Raw genomic sequence first — 22,213 nt, forward strand, 5'->3', positions numbered from 1 at the left:
GGCCCTCCCTTGTCAGGGGCCCATGGGGACAGCAGCGGGGGGGTTTATAGGGGTGCAGGGCCCAGCTCACAGGCCCATGTGGCGGTAGCACCTCACAACAGGTCCCCTTCCTTCCTTGTCCCAGCGCTGACTGACTCTCTGGTGACACTTCTCCCTATTTATACCCTCCTCCCAGGCAGTGCCAGGACCTTCTAGAATGTTGGCACATCTAGCCTAAACTGGTTCTAGGGGAGGGGGTGAGCACCCTGGGTGCCAGGCTTTCCCTCCAAAAGCTAGGGGTAGCTGGGTAATATTATCTAGACCGCTGACCTATGTCAGTCCAGTGGCAAAACCCATGGCCATGGCATCCATTTTAAAAGCAATACATTTCAGTCAGGTGCAGTTTTAAAATGGGGGTGCAGTTTTAAAATGGGGGATTTTACAAGTGCTCACATTATGTCAGGTAATTACATTTTCACAAGGTGTCTCACACCACTCATGGCCTATACAGGTTTAATCCCATGGGGGAGACAATCCAGATAAGGGGGTCAAAAGCGAAAAATTTGGGGGGGAAAAGGCCAAGTCCAACACGACTCCCCCCCAGCCAAAAGCCAGGGTAGACATATCAATGCCTTGATGGGCTTCCCTGCTTGGGGCGGAAAAAGGTGGACGCAGGCCTGCAACTACAGGAACACCTGCAGTCTCTCCTCCACTCTGGAACCCAATGGTTCTCTTTCGCAACCCTCCCTTCACCAACAAAACCACCCCACTGGTGTTCCCTAGTGGGATGTTTCTCCTTCCTAGAGTGGGAGGCTCTAGCCTCAGGCTTGTAATTCCCTTGGACCACTCTCTTCTCTCCAAACTGCCACTGGTCCACCCATCTGGGGTCTACACCCTCAGACTGACCAGCCCTTAGGGGCGAGGCTCTCCTCCCCCTACTTCTCCTCCTAGGGTTCCTCCATCTCCTACGCCTGGGGACACCCTCACACAACTCTCTCCCCAGCCTGGAGCCGAAACCCACAGGCTGAACCGGTGACAGGGGCGAGTCCTCCCTCTCCCTGCACCCCCTCCCAGAGTTCCGCACCCTCCTAACTGGAGTAGTACCCCTGAGAGTCAACTTTGGGGGGACCCTGATTACAGAGGTCCCTCCCACCAGGGCAGGCAAACCCTGTCCCTGGCCACCCAACCCAGGATCTGCGCCCTGTGGCTGAGCTGGTGACAGAGAAGAGACCTTCCTCCCTCTGCACCCCCTCCCAGAGTTCCGCACCCTCCCACTGGGAGTAGTACCCCTAGGAGTCAAATTGGTAGGGACCTGAATTACAGGTACCCCACCCTCCAGGTCAGGCAACCCCTTAACCTGGAACCCCAGTCCAGGATCTAAACCCTGTGACTGGTCAAACCCCCGAACCCCTGGAGCTCTGATTAATGATGCTCCGGGTCCTCCTGACATGAGGGGATCCCTTCCTCTGGATGACACATCGGGACAGCCTAGACTCCCAGCCTGGGGTTCTCTAAAAGAACTCTCCAGGCCCTGTGACTGCAGTTGGGGCATCTCGGGAGACCTCCCCGTCTCACTCCCTCCTTTAGATGGGATGTGAGGCCCTACAACCCGCTCACTATCCTGGGACCTAGCTGGGCTTCTCACCTCTCCCGCCACGCTGGGTCGGAAATTCCCTGCACCACTCCTTTCTGGATCACTCCCCAATGTCTTCCCAGACGCTCTGGCACTTACCCAGAGGTCTGCCTCCCGTGCAAGTTCCCTGGGGTCTGAGAACCCGTACCGCAACAGATGGTGACGCAGTCTTGGGACACAACTTCTCAGCATGTGCTCCCGGATAACGGCATGGCACAGCCCTTCCCAATCCTCCACTGCTCTCCTCACCACCCAATCCTCCAGTACAGTCCAACACTCCTCCTCGAACTCTCCCCAGGACTGATGGAACAGCTTTCCCCTGCCCCTAAACACTAACCCGTCCTCCTCTTCCGGGGAATCAGGCACAGTCTCTTGGGTCTCGGGAGTGGGACTCCTTGCACTGGACCTACACTCGCTGCCACCACTGGATCCCACCCTCTTCGGTGAATCCAGACTCCTAAAACCACTCTCAGGGGACAACCTACCCACCTGAGCTGATCTCTCCCTGGTGAAGGCCCTCTCCGCCTCCGCCATCCTCTCCAGCGCTAGGACTTTTTCAGTCTCTAGTCGCTGCTCTTCTACCCTCAGCTGCGCTAAGCCCTCGGCATGCCTGAGCTTTGCCAGCGCCAGCTGATACTCCCTCTCTTCCCTCCTATCTACCCACTCTTCTGGGGACAGGGAAAGGGATGGGGCAGTGCCCCCGGGACTGGACCCAGTGCGAGACTCCCTATCTTCGGTGTCCTCCACAGCTACTGGCGTCTCTGCCCTGCTAGACTCTTCCTCCTCCTCATCGGAGTAATTTCCTCCCAGGGTTCTGGATGGGGAGCCCTCCCTCTGGTCTCTAACCCACTGACCCTTCAAAACTTCGGGAGGGTAGTCAGACAAGTCCCCATCAATCTCTAAGGGCTCTCCCCTCTTGAGGGCCTCATAGAGAAACAAATTCCTCCTAATGTTCCCTACTGGGGGTATCCCTCTCTCCAGGAGGAAGTCTATCACCTCCTGTTCGGTGTACTCCATCAGTTCCACTTCCTGGTAAATCAACCCCATCGTGGCGAGGTACACCCGGGACACACCCACAGTGGAACAAGGGGACAATTCAGAATACTCTTCAGGAGGAAGCAATCAAAAACAATATTCAAACAATAATCCCCACCACAAGGCTCTACTTGTGGTGTAACCTGTGGCCGCTGTGGTACTGCGCAAACACAAGTCCTATCCCACCGCTCTGCCACCAAATGTTGGAAATGGGGGTTGCCCAAGTCTCAAAGGGGGTAGCATGGCATCAAGCGGGCAGGCCAAACTTGGAGGACATGTGAAGCACTCACGCAGTACCCTCAGTCAACACACCAGGCACACCACAAAAGAGGCAGGACACCAATATGAGTTGGAAAATTAAGCAGTTTAGTATCTCCAACCTGCAAGGCAAAAATGCATTAACAGTGTCATCATAACATGGCGCCAACTGGCACCAGAGCCAAGTACTTCAGAGGGGGATTATTTACATGGGACCAAAAAGGGATTGAGTCCATAGTCCATAGCTGTAAGGAAAAAGGATGGTTAATCAAACATTAGACCTGGGGCCAATCTGGCGGGGCCAACTCAGGCTCTCATCCTTAGGGGGTTGGCTGAAAATGTAAGATACAACATTATGCATAAATACACCTCATGCATTAGAACGCCAATTCCCACCCCTGTAAAAGAAAACATCAGGGCATCATAGTACCTCATAAATAGGAGCACCTGTAATAAAAGGTACAATCACCTGCACGGTGGCACAAAAACATGCAATTAACCATTAGATAGGAAAGTGGCCTCACTATAAACGTATAACCAATAACCTAAGAGCCAGGCCTAACCTCAGGGACCATCTGGCAACAGGTAACTATGGCATTTCATCAGGCATGTCACCGGGCTAGGTGTATCAAACATCAGGCAGAACATACATCGCCTAGCATTAACATCATGTAGGGGCCCTCCTCGGGGCATACTTATAAAAGTGGGAGGTCAGGCCTAAAACACTTCAATACTTTTCCCGGTTAGATTATAAGAATCAAGGGTACATTTAAGGTCTGTAGTTATTCAGGTCACAATACACTTCACTAATAAATTTACAGAAAGGAAAATGCAGCCTGACAGTACATTACGTTTTTAAAGACTCATTAGCGGGTACATTACCCCACACTTTCTTGAGTGACTGCTCAACTCCACAGACCTCTACTGGATGCAGATCTTCGCAGCATAGCCCTCCCGGTATGTGACTAAAAGGAGGACACAGTAGTATTAACACGGCTCCCCTCTAGTTAAGTTACAGACTACACCTCTCTAATGGAGGATCCACTCCCTCAGTTACCAATAGACTATTAGGGTCTTGTCGCAGGAACCCTGCTGTCCCCTTCACACCTTCCTCCTCTCTCCTCTGAGGTAAATATTAATGGTTTTGCTGTGGTTGTTTGAGTCACTAACCCACTTTCCCAATTCTGGTTTTCCAGGTATCAAACAGTTAAACTCCTGGGGCTTAGCCCCGATGTCCCGGTTCTCAGGCAATTGACGCTGCCGCCTCCCGCTCCCTCTCTACCCGGCTTACTTGTGGGTTTGAAAGTGTCCCAGCGGTTGTGTTCTCCACGCTCGATGGAGCTTGGCAGCAGTCGGGCTGAAGGGGGAAGGCAGGGAAGGCTTTCCCGGCCCAGGGCTCCCTACCGCGACGTCCGCTGTGGCGCTTCTGCCTCTTCTGAGGGAATCGACGACTGGCTCTCCAACGCGGCGCTCCTCGGCTGACGCGATGACTTTCCCTCGGATGGCACTTCTCCGCCGGGCATGCGCGGAAGCGCTCGCTCTTCTCCCGCCTCTGCACTCACTCACAGGAAGGACGCTACTCTTTGCGGCGACGCTGCTCCCCTGGGCCTGCCTGACCCTAGGCCCCTCCTGCTTTCAATAGCGGACACACCGAGGACATGCGCGGAAGCGCTTCCTGCTCCGAGTGACGCGGCTGGTGCCCCCGGGGTCCCGCAATCAGCTAACACAGCACCGCTGCTTCTCCTCAGACACTTCCCACTCCGGCCTCTCAGGAAGGATGTGCACACACGGCGCCCTCGCGCTTCAGGTCGCTATGGTGCCACAGACACCCGCCTTCACCACAGCTGCTCCACAACACCGGTAAGCGCAGCGCTGAGTATGGGAAGTCAGGGATACCCTCAGTTAAGGGTGTCCTGAGAGGATTCACTGGGGCTCCAATATAGAAGGGTCTTCTTCCTCAAGTAGCTTAATGTTCTTATCAGCAATTGTTGGATTGAGAGGGATCGGTCAAAGGTTGAAGGGGGACCAACCCTCTGAAGAAACTGTCAGCCTCAGAGACAAACTAGCTGCTCTCAGTGTGTCCACCTCCTCTCACCACTGCCTCACTCCTCTACTCTGGGGTCGGCACTTCCAAAGGGGGCCACAGCTTCCTGGGGGCACCAACCTCCCCAAACAGTGTCTGACAGGCGCACCTCACGGAGGGGGGCGAATAGTTCCACAGCCAGCCCCAGGGGCACACTCCTCACCTCCTGGGGGGTTCAAGCCCACAGCATTCCTCCTCATGTGGGCACCTCTTTCCTTCAGCGCTGGCGTAGTTCAAGGTCCCACAGCGTCAGTGTCCTGGGTAGGGGCCCTCCCTTGTCAGGGGCCCATGGGGACAGCAGCGGGGGGGTTTATAGGGATGCAGGGCCCAGCTCACAGGCCCATGTGGCGGTAGCACCTCACAACAGGTCCCCTTCCTTCCTTGTCCCAGCGCTGACTGACTCTCTGGTGACACTTCTCCCTATTTATACCCTCCTCCCAGGCAGTGCCAGGACCTTCTAGAATGTTGGCACATCTAGCCTAAACTGGTTCTAGGGGAGGGGGTGAGCACCCTGGGTGCCAGGCTTTCCCTCCAAAAGCTAGGGGTAGCTGGGTAATATTATCTAGACCGCTGACCTATGTCAGTCCAGTGGCAAAACCCATGGCCATGGCATCCATTTTAAAAGCAATACATTTCAGTCAGGTGCAGTTTTAAAATGGGGGTGCAGTTTTAAAATGGGGGATTTTACAAGTGCTCACATTATGTCAGGTAATTACATTTTCACAAGGTGTCTCACACCACTCATGGCCTATACAGGTTTAATCCCATGGGGGAGACAATCCAGATAAGGGGGTCAAAAGCGAAAATTTTTGGGGGGAAAAGGCCAAGTCCAACACATACTGAAACATATGAGCTCAAATTATTTGTATGGACTATTCATTTTAATTGTTCATTTAATTGTTAATTTTTACTTACTATTTTTAACGATGATTCAAATGCACTTTGTAATAATTTTGATTAATTTTATACAATAAAAAATGACTTGACTTGACTATTTCTTACCCTGGCATACACCTTTTTTGTTTACCTCACACAGAACGTTACTTTTGGCGGATGCAGCCCTCCCGTAACCTGGTCTCCCTGAACCCTGCGAACGTGGGCCAGTTTTGGCACGGCCTGCCAGCAGACTTCGAGCGCATTGACGCGGTCTACGAGCGAGCCAACGACAGCAAGATCGTCTTCTTCATAGGTGAGCTGTCAACCAACCCATGCTATCTGCTGAAACCACTAACTCCCAATCCCAGTTCGCCCCCATTCCCAGTATCTGAGTACCTAGCGCCTCCCAGTGGCAGAAATTGCGTCCCAAAACTTTTAAAGTGTGAAAAAGCGCCTCTGGCCAAAGTCTGGATGGGCATGGCTTTGAAAAGCTGTGTCGCAACAATGTGTTCCAGGATGCTTTATGATTTTCCTTCCCTTAATGGGAGTCGGTTGGAACACCGAAGTTGTTCCTCGCTTTGGCACAGTCAACCGACAGCAGTGATGCGCTCCCGAAAGGATATGCCACCAATCAGCGACCTTCCACATTGTAAAGGTGGACGACGCCGCTGTGCGGTGACTGGCGGCGGTGGATGCATGTCAGACATTATTTCAGTTGAGTCATGCTTTTCAATTGCATTTGCAGCCATTTTTTTGATGTTTGTAATTCACACTACTGTTTAGCCATCTCTAGACACAGTACCAGGTGCTGCTATAACTAAGTTTAATGGGACTCAATGTATTGATCATGTACCTCAGCACCAGTTTAGCACACATATATATCAATAAGCTACAGATAGGTGATCAGTCAACCTTTGCAAAGGGCCTTCAAATATGCTGCAACGTGTGACTGTGTTTTTCTCTTTACTAACTTTTTAACCGTTTGAGCTAGAAACAATATTTTGTCTTTAAATCTGCAGCTTATGCGACAGAAGATGGATGTGTCAATCCTACAATTATGCAACAATCGCATAATTCCACTTGCCCTGGTCATAACTGGTTAATAAATAAAAGGGCAGGAGTAGATTGGCTTAAGAGGGGGTTGTCTCGGCGACAAACGCCTTGCTGGTAAATGGCAGCATGTTGGGTACCAAGGTGTCCATGGTGAGTTTTTTGGTGGTTAGGTCTTTGGCAGGAGGTAGGTGGTATGGGTAGGAGAGGGAACAAGGCTGTGGTGGAAGTGTTGTTGGCACTGAAGGATGCTAAGAGGGAGCACCTCTTGGAACTGGGGTCTTGGCCATGCCTCGGTACCTGGGATTGTTCAGCCCCTGCAGAGGGTGGTGTGGCTGCAGTTGGGCTGGCTCTCATTCACAAACTAAAGCCGAAAGGTGGAGAGAGCATTGGGGGTTGTTACAGGTGGGAGCAAAGAGGATTAGGTGAGCAGGGGGCCAGCAAGAGCTGAGCGGCCCCAGAGGCATGGTAGAGTCCGGTGCGGGAAATATAAGCATGTAGATGGTCACATGTGTCCGCTGATAGTAGTGTGGTCAATGGAGGGTCCGGCATAGGATGCCAAGCGCCTCAGTCTCCCCTCATGCTTGACAAAGCAGGTGGTGGTAAAAACGGGCCTTGTGCAGATCACCCCGGGTAGTGGCAGATATATATTACCTCTGACTTTTAGCAGTACCAGTTGAAAAGGTGGTGGAGCTAATATAGTAAGTGGGTGGAGCCAACGGATGAAGTGGGTGGAGCCAGAGAAAAGTAGGTGTGGCCTCCGACAAACATTTGAGCACCTGCACTTCATATTTTACAAATTAAGCACTGGGGTTAATTTCTAACGGTAAGACCCCTTGGAGCTGCACTTATCTTGAGATACTCAGCCATCATTACACCATGGATCAATGTCTTGATTTGTGTTCTTTTGAGTTCTGTCCCTCGGTCTTATATCTAAATATACAATCTGCCATTTAGCAAAACACACATTTGCATATGCACAAACATACACACACACACCAGACTTTGAAAGAACTAAATAAATGTCAACAACTCAAGCCTTACAAATTGTGTCTTATTGCCACAAAGGCCATTTTTTATTTCAAATTTTATTTCTCAGGACTCTAACTCCTCAAGGACGCTTTCCTAGGCAGTCACTAGTCTCACTAATCTGCCCTGTTTCAAAATGACTGTTCACCCTCCCAAGTTGTTTGTGACAGATTGGCCTCTTTTTTACGAGCTGAAGAACACGAATGAATGTATTGCACAACTTGTGATTACATCCTGTCCAATGATGCAGCATCATTTCAAGCCATCGCCCTTTTGTGTCTATCATCTCACAGCTCTTTCAATAATGAAGGACGAAAGAGAGGTTTTCTCATTGCTTACCTCCCGAAAATCACGCTCCCCAGAATATGTTTTTCCAGTTAGTACTTTATTGTCTTTTTCTTCAATTGTTACACCTGCTTTTAGCTTCATCTTTAACACCTATTTTTATCTGGCACTGTTCCTAGTGGATTGAAGAAAGGGGCAGTCAAACCCCTTTTAATGAAATCAAAAGAGAACTTCAGTGCAGAAGGTAACTAGTGATTCATTTTTCTTTTGTCAGCAACCACTAAAATGGTTAGATCTTGCGGCTCACAAACCTTGCAAACACCTTGTTGACCACCAGTCACTCGGAGCTAGCCAGATGAGTTTAAGATTTGGTTTTGGCACTTAGGCGCATAGGGGCAGATTTACAAGCCCCTTGCGCCACTTTGTGTCACTTTTAACATGGGAAAAATTGACGCAAAAGTGGCGCAAGGGGCTTGTAAATCTGCCCCATAGTTATTATTTAACACAGCGCTGCAAGCCACCTTGTTGCGCTACGTGAAAGTACAGGAAAGCGCCTTATTTAACATTGTACAGTGCATTTCTGTCCATTCCTCGCACTGGCGTATACAATGTGCTGCCTTGCGCCAATGCAGGCACCCTTGCACCTAGGTTTTGGGTCACACATTGGCTGGAAACAGGAGAGAGATCACTGAGATAGGAATAACCAAATCACCATAAAGATAACAATGCTTTTCTGTCACTAGGAACCAATTACTGGGTCTTCAAAGACACAAAGGTGGAACCCGGCTACCCCCGGCCGGTGACAGACTTCGGGCTCCCTCTCGACAGCATTGATGCAGCTTTCATCTGGAGACACAACGGCAAGACCTACTTCTTTAAGGGCAGCAACTTTTGGCGCTTTGATGAGCAATCCGGGCGAATGGATGGGGGGTACCCTCGAACCGTCAACCTTTGGATAGGAATCCCACCTGACGTTGATGACATCATTAGCTGGAATGACGGTAAAATGGCGCCACTTTGAATTGGAGACATGGCCAGGATTCTCTCTTGAAAGTTCAGTCTTAGGTTCAAACATAGCTCTAACAGTACACTTCCATGGCACTCCACATCCTCCCTTGCTATTCCAGTACTGGGACGCATGCAAAGGCTGGCGCACACAAGGACTGCCAACGCACCTCCGTCATGCCTGGGACCCCTTCAGATTTCACCATTGAGCCCCACAAACAGCTTTATTGATAAAACATCAATTCTGCTCGATAACTCGCTCCGCTGTCCCATCATGGAGGCCCACACACAGCGTGCTAATCCACTTCACTTCTACCCTAGAATACCATCTGGTATTGCTGTGCTGAGACACACACCTTTGTGAGCGCAACTCTGTCCTGACTGGAATCACCCCAGCATTGGGACCCAAGGCACCTTACCTAACCTGCCCACACCCCACTACGTCAGTGCTGAGACTCACAGATAGCTTTGGTAGTCACCTCAGTTCTGATCTGAAGGGTCCCACAACTGCCTGTAGTGTACCTCATTCCTGACTGGTAGAACCAAGCTGTGTTCAGTTACTGTGGCCTGAGGGACCTCCCTCAGTTCTTCCCTCCGCCCCCTGCTTTTCCAGTACTCAGGCTTAGGCCCATCTCCATCCTGCCCCCAGCACCTCCTGCTCTTTCAGGACTGTAATCCACACCCACAGCTCCACTAATCAGCCTCAGACCTGCCCTGCAGCATCCCCAGGTATTCCAGCACAGGGACCCACAGAAGGCCTTGCCAGAGCCTCTCAGCCCTGGCCCAAACACCCCTGCCATTGGAGACCAGAGACCACTCAGATCTCTGCAAACCCACCTCAACCCTGACCTGCAGCCGCAGTCTCACCAGTTCCGCCAGTGAGACAAACACACACCTGTCCACTGCCAGAGAAATCTGTTGTTTTTTCATATTGTGCTTGTGTTTTGTCTATACTCATATTGTCTCTCTGCTCCTTTCTCTCCTCTGCAGGTGACACGTACTTCTTTAAAGGTACTCGATACTGGAAGTTTGTCAAAGGCAACGTGGAGTCTGAAAGCGATTTCCCGCGCTCTGTGCCCCGGGATTGGTTGTACTGCGAGGGCCCCACCGAAGCCCCCAATGCCAATGCCCCACTGCCCACAGAGTCCACCCAAGCAAAGCGCAAGGACTGCACCTGCATGAACAATTCTGCACCCAAGACTCAGCTTCCTGGCTTTTCATTGGCCCTGTCGGCTTTCTGGATCCTTGTACATAGGACTCTCTGAGGATCTTCCATGGGGGAGATTAAAAACGCGCACACCAATGTGAAGCTGTTCTGAAGGGCAACCGCTGCCTACCACCCCTACAGATGGGGCTACATATGTGCCTCCAGCTTCAGGAAGCTTTATGACATATTGGAGGTGGCATACATCACACTGTTGGGTTTATTTCCTCCTCTTTTTCAAAACTTTCCTTTGTGAGGGTAGAGGTTCCGAAGACATCAGAAAGCAATGAAATTGCAATTGCCAGTAACTGTGGTATTCATGACACCACCAGCCTAGAGCAGTGCCATCTGGTGGTGAGGACTAGAAACAGCATCCAATGAAGTGCAAGAACTAGACCTGTGAATCGCTGCCCCCATCACCTCTGGTTCTTAAAAGTATACACATAGCTGCTGGTTATAAAATCTAAATCCAGATCTGATGCTGGTGGGAGCTTGGGTACTGCAAGTAGAGCCATGCGAAGTATGAGTGCTGAGAAAAAGAAACAGCATAGACACAGACCATGCTTTAAGACAAGGGGCTGCAGAGAAGATCCAAGTCAGACTTGATGTGCCATTGATGAAATAACGCCTATAGGCTGTATATCGCTTCTTACACACCTTGATCGGACATGCTTTGGAAAGCTATGAATGCTGCGTTGGCTCAGCTCCCTAAGGTCTGCATCGCTCATATTGGTTTGGCACTTAAATAATCAAATAGTTTTTGAAATTTCAAATAAATATGTACACCTGGTATATTTAGCCCTGAGGGGGACTGAGGGAAGTTGCACTTGGTTTTCATAAGAGTGGAGGAGGAAACAAATACCTAGTGGCAATGCAAGCTGACCTGCCTGATGCAGTCCTGAGTTGTCGCACTTGAATAGTGCCGCATACGCTTGACAAATTCCCAAAGAACTTCCGAGTGGTTGAGTAAGTTGCGATCGAATTGGTTTTGTATGGTGGTCGACTGGGAGTTTACAGTGTGACCTAAGTGGGAAGCTCTGGTTGTTTTGTGTGAGGTTTTGAGTGATGCTACAGCAAACCTTGGCCGTGCTTAAGCAAGGAGTCAAGCAGAGAAGGGTAAGGCAGAGTTCTGACCACCTTCTGGCTGCTCATGCAGCTTGTGCCTGGTTGGTAGAGTGTGGGTTCGCCATATGGAATATGGTGGGAGAATTGGCTGTTGTGTGTGAGGTACAAAGGGCACTCCAATTGTGTCACAACAACCTGTAGCTGCACCTAAAGGAGAGGTGCAGCCAACATGTATGAGATACAGTCAGGCTTGTACCTTGTCCTCTAATCAGACATGTGCATACGTGAATCATCTTTTTGCACTAATCACTGAAACCTGAATCCGCTCACCCTTGGGAGATTAACTCTGAAAAAGGGTCTCACAACTTTGTACAAAATTACCATCAGCAAAGCCCCTGACTGGAACAGTGAGATTTTCATGGCCATCAAGCAATGTGTGGACCATACCAGGCCCAGCACCCATGCATTCCAAGTAGAAGTGTACAGCCATTAATAAATTCTTCAAAAGAAAGACCGATAAAAGTGCTGAACACCACCATTCCCACACAACTCTGCAATGAACTCAGTTAGACAGCCTTTAACACCCTCTCCACCAATGACCTGTCGGATCTTCTACGCTCACTGAGGGCATATATACCTTCATCCCATCCAGTGTATGGATGCAGATCACTGGTGATGCTCTCACACAAAGCCCCTTCCAATCTCCCTCAAGACCAGTTGCATCTTACTTCAGATTGGGCTTCTGAACCCTGGAATCTCACAAATTATTGTTCGTTCACCACCTGCCCTTTCTGGGACGTAGCACTGAGAAGGATGCAAGCAACCATCCACACCATAACATCAGGATTATCGCTCTCTTTCATGAATACCACTCTGGGTGGAAGTCACAAAGCAGCACAGAGAAGCAAACAATTCAAGTGTGTATAGATGTTCTTTAAGTAACTCACTGTAGGAATATCTTTCTCCGTATCCCACTGACTTCAACACCATCTACCAGCAAGCCCTACTCAAACTCCTCAATGCCCGAATAGGCTTCAATGGTACCGCCCTGCAATGATTCATGTCCTACCTGAGAACACTCTTCCTTCAGAGGACCTCTTCCGGATATGTACCCTTCATAACCTCTGGCATTTTCCAAGGACCTCCATTCCGTCAGTGATCTTTAACTTGTACTGCGCGTCTCTTGGAATCCTGTTGGCTAACGCGAATGTCAATCTTGATGACACCCTTGATCCTGAAGGTCTTCTCTGTGCTTGATCGACCCTTCTAAAATGCCTAACAATTCAGGCCTGGCTATAGCTCAACTCAACAAGAACGGGATGTGTGTTCTTTGCCAGTGACAACAACCAACACCAAGCGCAAGATTGGCTCTCTACAACGATTCTTGATGTCTTCAGTTCACGCCTCGTCAACAGTGCTAAATCCCGGTGTTTCACCATAGGTCCTAAGCTAAGCCCAGCCTCAATACTCATACTGTACGCAGGACGAAAAACACATTCCCCTCCACAACCTCCTCCGTGCTGAAAAAAGTGAAGCTTTAGCATTGTAACTGGACTTCAGATACGACATCCAAACATTCAAGATGTCCTGCGTTGTCTAGAAAGCACCACACGATACACGGCAACTAAGATGAATACCTCTGGCAGATCTTGAAACACTCCCAGTAGGGGCATCACCAAGGTTTGAAAGAAGACATACACATGTGGTTATGTCCTGCTACACACAAGTATGGGATTTTATCCAAGTCCAGATATGGTAGTCACCATCCCCTCACTTCTGAAAGAAGGTGAAGACCAGCCTCATCAAACAAATCCTATGGGATTGTCACTGCCTAATGAATAGACAATACCTGAAGAGAATAAACTCCCCGCCCACCCTTTCTAGGCATTGTAGCCCCTCGGTGCACTGCCTATTTATTACATAAACCTCTCCTCTCCCACATTTTCCTCCTTACTCTCTATCTTCTCTAGGTCTCCCCTTGTTCTGCCCCAATATTTTTTCTATTCTAACCTGTCTTGAACAAGGCTGTATCACTTTGTAACCAGCTTCACACTATGTAAATCACACACATGGATTCACATTGTTACAAATGTGTTTCTTGACAGAAACTACAGCAATAGCCAATAATAATAGCTAAGGTAGTGCCCCTCCAGGTTGCGAGAACAGACACATTCATTACAATTAATGTTCACAGTTAAAATGGTGAAAAAAGCCCTGAGAGTTTAGTGTTGAGGCGATCAAATATCTCCACTATATACATATATGCCTGTTCTGTAGCCTTGCCAACAGAATAACTCTGCATCACGTTTTTCTCCTTAATTCCTACCAATACGCGTTGGAAATGTCAGTCAGTCATGCTTATCTTTACATACAATTGAGAATGATTGGAATTGCCAATGCTTCTTTAAAGTAGTCTTCAGTGTCTGTCATGATTTATGTTGTTGTGCCATCCATATTTTTGCTGCAGTTTTACTAGTGAGCACCAAGTGGCAATGAAAGGTAGCAAACTGATGTTTAAACATGGCTGTGCTTGCAACGCTGTGTTCGGAGATGGACGAATGAAGGATCTACAGTTGGCGAAACCTAAACTCTTCTGTGAGTGGCACAAACACAGAAGGAGAGGAAAGCTACTCATAGGAGCAAGACAACTGAGATTGACACGAAAACCACCCAGACCTGAGCAAGGATTGGCTCTGTGGAGTATGGTTTACAATGCTGTTTCCCAGGCAGGCAGTTGGAGCTATCTGTAGTGAAACTGCAATAAAATCAGAGCCCTATTACATTTGATGTGTCATCCTTACCATTTCTTCTATATGGTCAGACACTCTATCCCAAATTTACTATCCTCCACTCAACAGAGTGCTGCGTGAAACATTGCACTGCTGCATTGTGCGAAGGATTAAAACTGTACACTGCTAAATTTACAGAGTCGTTGCCTAATGTCATTGGTGACACTTGTGCTGAAAAAGGCCACTTTATGCCAAAGGGCAAAGATAACCCAACGATGGTTAGCATAGGATTTGCAACTGAGGTACACACTCTAGTACAAATTCTTACTCTAAAGCAGAACGGCAAGCTGCACAAGATGAGTGCTTTCGCAACTTATTTTGAGAAAGCCTCTATTCATAAGCTCTCACCATTCCGAGGGAATTTTTTTTAAACAGGATTGTATATACACGTTTTTACATCAACATATGAGATACCAATGGTTATTCTTGAGCATTTTGAGAATTTTATTTTTCGATTTAATTTCACAGCATTTTTGGGCGATTCAAGTGCATTTCATTTTTTTTTATTTCATGTTTATTTTTTATATTTATGTGGAATTTTAATGTTGTACTGCAAAACTAATAACAAATTGAGTGACTTTTAAAAAGACGTGGTATGAAGAGGCTTCCCGCGACATCCTGTACAGTGTTTAGAAGTCATGATGTGATTCTGAAAGTAGGGTGGAGGCCAGAGTGGCGGAATTCAAGACAGAGTATAACGTTCTAAAAAAGATGTCCACAATGTCATATCTTTTGAAAAAGTCAATCAGTAACGTAGTCTGACGTATGGTATGTTTTTTTTACAGTAAAAACTTAAAAAAATATGCTTTTCGGAATAGAAGAAAGTAAATCCGGCGTTTTCAATAAAAATTGCGAAAGTGCTCTTGCGTTTTGTTTAGTCATTTTTTGCTTATATACGCGAATCAAAAATTTGCTAGCATTCGCGACAAGAATTTTCAATTCTATTAAGGACACGGAGGCGAGGATTATGCTTCTCAAACTTTACTGCATCAACACAGCAGCCAATGAAAATATATTATTTTCTCAAGTAAACAATAAATTACTACATTTCCCATGAACACCATGGTTATAGGCACGCCCCCACAGTCCATAAGAACCCCTAGCGTGCACATCACTTCCTCTTTCTTTGAGGCGAAAAGTCCATAACGTGAACCAAACAAAAGAGTCCATAACATGAACCAAACAATCCTCCAACGTGGAAGAAGAACTTCAGATCGTCATCTCGACGTCAGTCGTGTGTCGGTCCGACTTTGTCTCATCCTCTCCGGATTCGATTAATCCGACTTCTTATCCGATCCTGAAATAAAGGAAACAACACCCCGTAATTCTTGCATAAAAGGGTGGGTAAGCTTAATACATACAGTACATTAAGCCGGGTGGGATAATCCTCGCCTCCGTGTCCTTAATAGAATTGAAAATTCTTGTCGCGAATGCTAGCAAATTTTTGATTCTATTACAGGACCGGAGGCTTCAGATTATGCTAGTTTAACGCTGTTTAAATACCACAGAAGTAATATCTCCCACCGGCTTGTAATAAAACGTCTTAAACGTTGAATCAGAGGACCAATCTGCACAATGCATAATATCTTGGATACTGGATCCTAAACCATATGACTTGGACGCCATCGCGCCTCTAACTGAATGAGCACCAAAAATACTCGTATCAACACCAGCTTCCTTCATAATGAACCGAAGCCATCTAGCAATAGTGGCAGCCGCCACTGGTTTAAAGGGCTTTTGAATAGAAATCAACAATTGCGAACAGCCCTGCGGCCGCAAGGCCTTCGTACATTCCTCGTAGGTCTTCAAACAATGGACCACACATAGTTTTTCATTGTCAGGAAAAGCATTATAAGAAATATGTCGAGACATTGTTTTAGTACGACCTGTAATATGAAAAGAAACCCCCTCCGGGGTAAACACTCTACCTGTTACGTCGAGCGCTCTGACATCTGAAGATCTTCTGCAAGAGGACAGACAAAGCAACATGGCTAATTTAGCCCACAATTGCTTCCTGGACAGGAGAGAATTAACCGGCCATCTGTCGAGCAAAGAAATCACCACCGAGACATCCCACAAACCTGAATACTTGGGTTTGGGAGGGTTGGCCACCCTGATGCCTTTCAACAACTTACAAACAACCGGGTGCATGCCTACCGGTTTACCATCCACCAGGGCATGCCCCGCCGAGAGGGCTGAGCGAAAGTTGTTGACTGAACGATACGCTAGGCCACTTGCCGCCTTCTCGGATAGAAAGTTCAACACTTGGGGTAATCCTGCCCCCACGGGATCCAGACGTCGTCCCACGCACCAATCCACCCAGTTCTTCCAGGCAGCGGAGTACCGCTTCCTGGTGGAAGGTGCCCAAGCCTGCTTGATAAAGTCAGCAGCCTTGTCCGAAATTCCTGGCATTTGCCACTGTTCCCTGAAAGCCTCCATGCCATCAGGGATAACCTGCCCTCCAACAGCAACGGGTGCTGTTCCTGACGAGGGCCCTGCAACAACCACTTCAAATCCGGCAGTAGCCGGGGGCGGTCGCAGCTCCACTGTAACAACTTGGGAAACCACGCTTGTGATGTCCACCACGGAGTCACCATGACAATTTCCGCCGCTTGCCGTATCACATGAGTCATTACTCTGGGAATCAACAGAAAGGGGGGAAATGCATACTGGGTCCCCTCCGACCAATCCTGGAGAAATGCGTCCGTCGCTTCTGCCATCGGATCCGGTCTCCAGCTGAAGAACCGGGGAAGTTGATACGTCAACCTGGAGGCGAACAGGTCCGTCTGAAAAGGACCCCAAATCGCCTGTAACCAGAGAAAGACCTGGGGAAGCAGCTTCCAGTCGCTGTAATCCCTCAAGTGTCTGGAATGCCAGTCCGCCACTTGGTTGGCCTGACCCGGGATGTACTCCGCTATGACTGAAATCTGGTTCTGTAGACAGTACTGCCAAAACTCTTTGGCTATCTGGACAAGAAGAGACGACCTCGTGCCGCCCAACTTGTTGATATACCTCACTGCGGACACATTGTCCAGGCGCAGGAGGATGCAACATGATGTCTGCTTCGGGGATAACGTGCGGACCGCGAACGATCCTGCCAGTAATTCCAAACAGTTTATGTGAAGTTCCAGATCCTGAGACGACCATCTGCCGCCTGTGGAAACCTCTCCACAGCGCGCGCCCCAGCCCCATCTGCTGGCGTCCGACTCGATTACCACATCTGGTCGCGACCCGAAGATCGCTCTGCCGTTCCAGGCATCCACGTGGCCTAGCCACCATTGGAGTTCGTGCCGAACTTCGTCCGTAAGCGGAACCGAGTCCGTATACGAGAGACCCTTCTGAAGGTGTCTGATCTTCAGACGTTGGAGGGCTCTGTAGTGCAAAGGACCCGGAAATATCGCCTGGATAGAGGACGCCAGGACTCCTACAATCCTGGCCAGTGTTCTGAGCGAGACCAATTGCCTGTCCAGCAGTTTCCTGATCTCCTTCTTCAAGTCCCTCAACTTCGCCTGTGGAAGAAGCAGCTGCGCCGTGAGGGAGTTGACCGTGAACCCCAGAAAGTCTATTACCTGAGTCGGGGTCACTACTGACTTCGCTAGATTTATCACAAACCCCAGGCCTTGCAACAAGGAAGTAGTCATGGTCAAGTGTTGCTGTAACACTGACCGGTCCTGCGCCATGATCAGAATGTCGTCTAGGTAAATGATCATGCGCACACCCCTCTCCCTGAGGAAAGCCACCACTGGTTTCATTACCTTGGTGAAACACCAGGGAGCCGAGGAGAGACCGAAAGGAAGAGCTAAATACTCGTACCACTGGCCGCTCCACTGAAATTGCAGGAACCTGCGGTGTGGAGGAAAAATCGGAATAGAAAGATATGCATCTTTCAGATCTAATCGCACTAACCAATCTCCTTCTTGTAACAAATCCGCTAACATGTGGATACCTTCCATTTTGAAATGGTTGTACACTAGATGTTGGTTGAAATCTCTGAGGTTGAGTACAAGTCTGTTGCCACCTCCCTTCTTTTGGACTAGAAAGACATTGCTGGCGAAGCCGCGAGGGCTTCTCTGGCAAAGAGCGATCGCGCCCTTCCTCAGCAAGTCTGCCACCTCTGCTTCTATAAAACTGTGATCTAGTTGGGAAAAATGGAGAGGTGGCGGGGGAAACGCTTGCGCAGGAGGAGAGTAGAATTCCAGCCTGAATCCCTGAACAGTCTGCAAGACCCAAACATCCTGAGTTAACATTTGCCATTGCCGCAGACAATGCTGCGTGCGACCCCCCAAAGGAAGGAAAGACACATCTGTCAGACTCACCGGAACTTTGATGGGCCTTGAAATTCGCCCTGTTGTTTCCCGACTGGAAACGGCCCTTGTTGAAGCCTCGTCGTGAGGGATAGAAGGTTCCTCCGCGGGTAGAGTCCCACTCGCCGCGGCCGCGGCCAAAATCCCCTCTCTGGGAGCCTCTCTGGAATCCTCGGCCTGACGAGCGACCCCCGCCTCGCCCGGCCCTGTTGAAAACACCCTGCGTGAGGGCGCGTTTAATACCACTCTGGGCCTTATCCAATGCGGTGAAGGTGCCAACATACTTGGTGACGTCCTTCACGAACCTGTCTCCGAAGAGATACCCACCGGCCAGAGGGCCAGGTTCAGCTTCCGCCAGCTCCGTTAAGTTGCTGTCCATGCGCATTAGTAAGGACTTGCGCCTCTCCGAAGAGACGGCGCAATTTGCGTTACCCAGAAAGCAAATGGCGCGCTGAGTCCACTCAGCCAAGATGTCCGGATCTACAGGAGTCGCACCCTCTTTGGCCGCTAAGGCCATCTCTAGGATCTTCGCCAGGGGCCCAATGACATCCAGCATCTTGTCTTGACAGCCCCGCCAGGCCCTGTCAAGCCCCCTCTTAGGATCCTTGGAAAAATTTTTAAGAAATGTCAGCATGCTTGCGTCTATTTCCGGTGTGTCAGCGACACAGTCCGGAATATCCGGACGCGGGCACTCCGACCGCAGTCGGTTGCGCACCTCCCGAGAGAAGCTCTTCCGGAGGTGATCATGAATATAATCAGAGACGTCCGCCGGCGGAACCCAGTCCGAAGACCGGGGGTGGACGATGTCCGAAGGGTCAAAGTGGAAAGCCTTAGAGGCTTTGTCCTCCACTGATTTGGAAGCCGGCTTGGCTTTCTTGGGTGGAGGAGGCTGCTCCTCCGAGGTATCAGTATCCGTATTGGTGTCAGTATTAGTGGTGGTAGTATCCGTGTCTATCACTACCTGGCGCTTACTCTTCGCCTTGCCCCCAGAACGATGGTCAGTTGGGGCGTCACGAGCCGGCAATGAGGCCATGGATTGCGCATGCGGCCACAGATTGCGCTCTTCAGAAATAGAGGTAGAGGTAGAGGGAGTAGCCCGCTTCTGCTTCCTACCCTTGTCATATCCGTGTCGCTTAGCAAACCCTTCTAACTGCTTGCGAATGGGGCGCAGGGCCACTGCTAGTGCTTGCTGCACAGTCTGGGGGACCTTCGTCTCCATTGCTCTGTCCACCGAAGCTTGAACCGAGGCATCCAAGGCTTCGACTATATTGTCTTCCAGAACAGCTTCCTGCTGCCCATCATTATTATCTTCCCCATCAGCCTCCTCTTCTTCGGGGTACTTAACCCAATTCTCCATGCTCACTTTCTGATAGTAACTCACTGAGGCAGGTGTAGGGGTGGTGGGGGGGGTCAGCCCACTGCACACAAATAATCAACTGACAACTGTACCCAAACCCCCTCAGCAAAGCTGTATTCCACAAGGCCAAAGACCTAGGTCACAAATATATAAAGAGTGTGTGCTCACTCTGGACCTTATATTATTACAGCCAGCTCTGGCGGTAAAACGAGGGGCCAGCCGGTGTGTGGAACGAGAAAAACGCGCGTTCCAGTGAGCCTGGGGAACGAGCTGAGGCGCGCCGCCCAAAACTCTACCAAAAGCTACTAAAAAGTAGCCCAATTGAGCAGCGCTTTTTGACGCGCGCGTCGGCCGTGAGCCACCCGGCCTTTACACGGGGCGCATTAGGGAGCTCCCGTGCGCCCGCAGGCTGCCGGTGAAACGGGCTCAACTGCAAAGCGCGGCGGCCCCCCGCCGGTCAGCGACCGTTGTAGCAGCGCTGAGCGCGCGCGCTCCACAGCGGGAGACGTCTGAGGCAAAAAGCCGGCCCAAGCCGAGCGCCATGCAAGGTGAGCGCTCGCGATCCGTCTGCCCCACAAAAGTCCTAAAGCATGCTAAATTGCAACAAGCGCACCAAATAAACATATGTCCCCAATTATGTAGCGGAGCGAACCGCCTCAATTCACAGGTTATACACAAGTCTCCCTAGGACCCCCAAACCCACAAGCAGAGTGAGGGAACAGGGAAGGTGCACTTAACTCTGGCTTGAGCAGCAAAGAAAGAGGAAGTGATGTGCACGCTAGGGGTTCTTATGGACTGTGGGGGCGTGCCTATAACCATGGTGTTCATGGGAAATGTAGTAATTTATTGTTTACTTGAGAAAATAATATATTTTCATTGGCTGCTGTGTTGATGCAGTAAAGTTTGAGAAGCATAATCTGAAGCCTCCGGTCCTGTAATAGAATTAATCTGTGCCTTCAGTTCACACTTTTTCCAAACATAAATCGTATTTAGTCGGATGGTTGAATCGGTCGGGGACTGGAGGAGGCAGACGTTTATTGATGCAGCAGTGGCCCCCAGTGGCCAAACGCAGTATGGCATGCTCCTGAGCCCTTCAACGCTACACGGTTTATTATACTGAGTTGAGGTCTGGCTATGGCCTATTGTTCAACCTAACCAGAAGTAGGATTAATATATCCGCCTTCCCACTTTTCCATATGAACAGCCAAATCTGTTTATAGGAGACTGCACCCACTGAGACGCCCTCGGTCTCTTTACACCCTTCACTTGGTCCTGAAGAAAGCCCCCTTGACCTTACCAGGCAACCAAGGGCTGAAACATGTCGACCTTTTTTAATCACTAATCACAGTGTGTGAGAGCCCTAATTACTCTCCAACACACGCCAACAAACTTTTTAATACCAACTCGAATCCAGACCCAATAAAGACAAACATCTGGCTGTACAAGTATTTTTATTGACATACCCCACACATCACTGATCACTACTGTTTTAACCAGGGGTAAACCTCCGGCTGGAGGATGCAAAACTACTAACCCTATGATTATGCAAACACGTGACTAAGTAGCGGAGAACCAAGATATACCGCTCCAACGTAAGATCAGACACGTGCATGAGGGTTTTTAATTTGGGACAAATCGGTACGCGACCTGCATACCCAGGTTATGCAGGATAAGTGATCCTTCTCCACCTGATTTTGTGATATGGCCTATTGTTACCAACACTAGAAAAATAGTGGACTTTGGCCCCTCACACATTGTATCTCCCTCTCATCTAATACTATTGGGGGTTTGGTGCATCAGTAGGCCCCCGATTCACAAAGCTTTAGCGTCGGGCGATGCTAAAACTTGTTGGGGATTAACAAACCAACGCTAATTGGTATTAGCGTTGGATTGTATGGAAAAGTAACTCAAAGGAGTGCGAGAACTTGCTTTGCATTACTTTGCATCCAGGGGTCTTTACATGGGTGGTACATGGGCGTTCCCATACAGCCACCCATGCTTTTTGATGGTAAAACCTATCTACTAACATTATTAGACAGGATTTAGCACCAAAAATTAACGCTGCTGAAAAGCACGCTTTCAAAGGAGAAATGTTTTCATTACTCCTTGCTTTTCCGACTTTGCATGTGTGCTGCACTGGGCAACACATGCAAAGTAGGAAAATGTTTATAACTTGTCTAGCCATAATATTTTGTACAGGAAGGATACCCTGGTGGACTCAGGCACCCACCCTAGCACTTTGGCGCTAATGTGTGTGCCGG

At 49.3% G+C, this 22,213-nt stretch overlaps 1 protein-coding gene across 2 annotated transcripts in view; it reads left to right on the forward strand.

The window, feature by feature from the left end:
- MMP25 (matrix metallopeptidase 25) overlaps positions 1-15,151 on the forward strand; it is a 165,874-nt gene extending 150,723 nt beyond the window's left edge. The window contains exons 8-10 of one of the 2 annotated variants that reach the window (XM_078652888.1): positions 6,025-6,177; positions 8,972-9,229; positions 10,224-15,151. In XM_078652888.1, the coding sequence (XP_078509014.1) occupies positions 6,025-6,177; positions 8,972-9,229; positions 10,224-10,498 (686 nt within the window). In that variant the 3' untranslated portion in view covers positions 10,499-15,151. The remainder of the gene's footprint in view (positions 1-6,024; positions 6,178-8,971; positions 9,230-10,223) is intronic. The other variant, XM_078652889.1, reaches the window with a different exon arrangement.
- Positions 15,152-22,213: the final 7,062 nt, after the last annotated feature.

Source organism: Lissotriton helveticus, chromosome 7 (assembly GCF_964261635.1).
Source record: "Lissotriton helveticus chromosome 7, aLisHel1.1, whole genome shotgun sequence".
In the NCBI taxonomy this organism is placed as follows: Eukaryota; Metazoa; Chordata; class Amphibia; order Caudata; family Salamandridae; genus Lissotriton; species Lissotriton helveticus.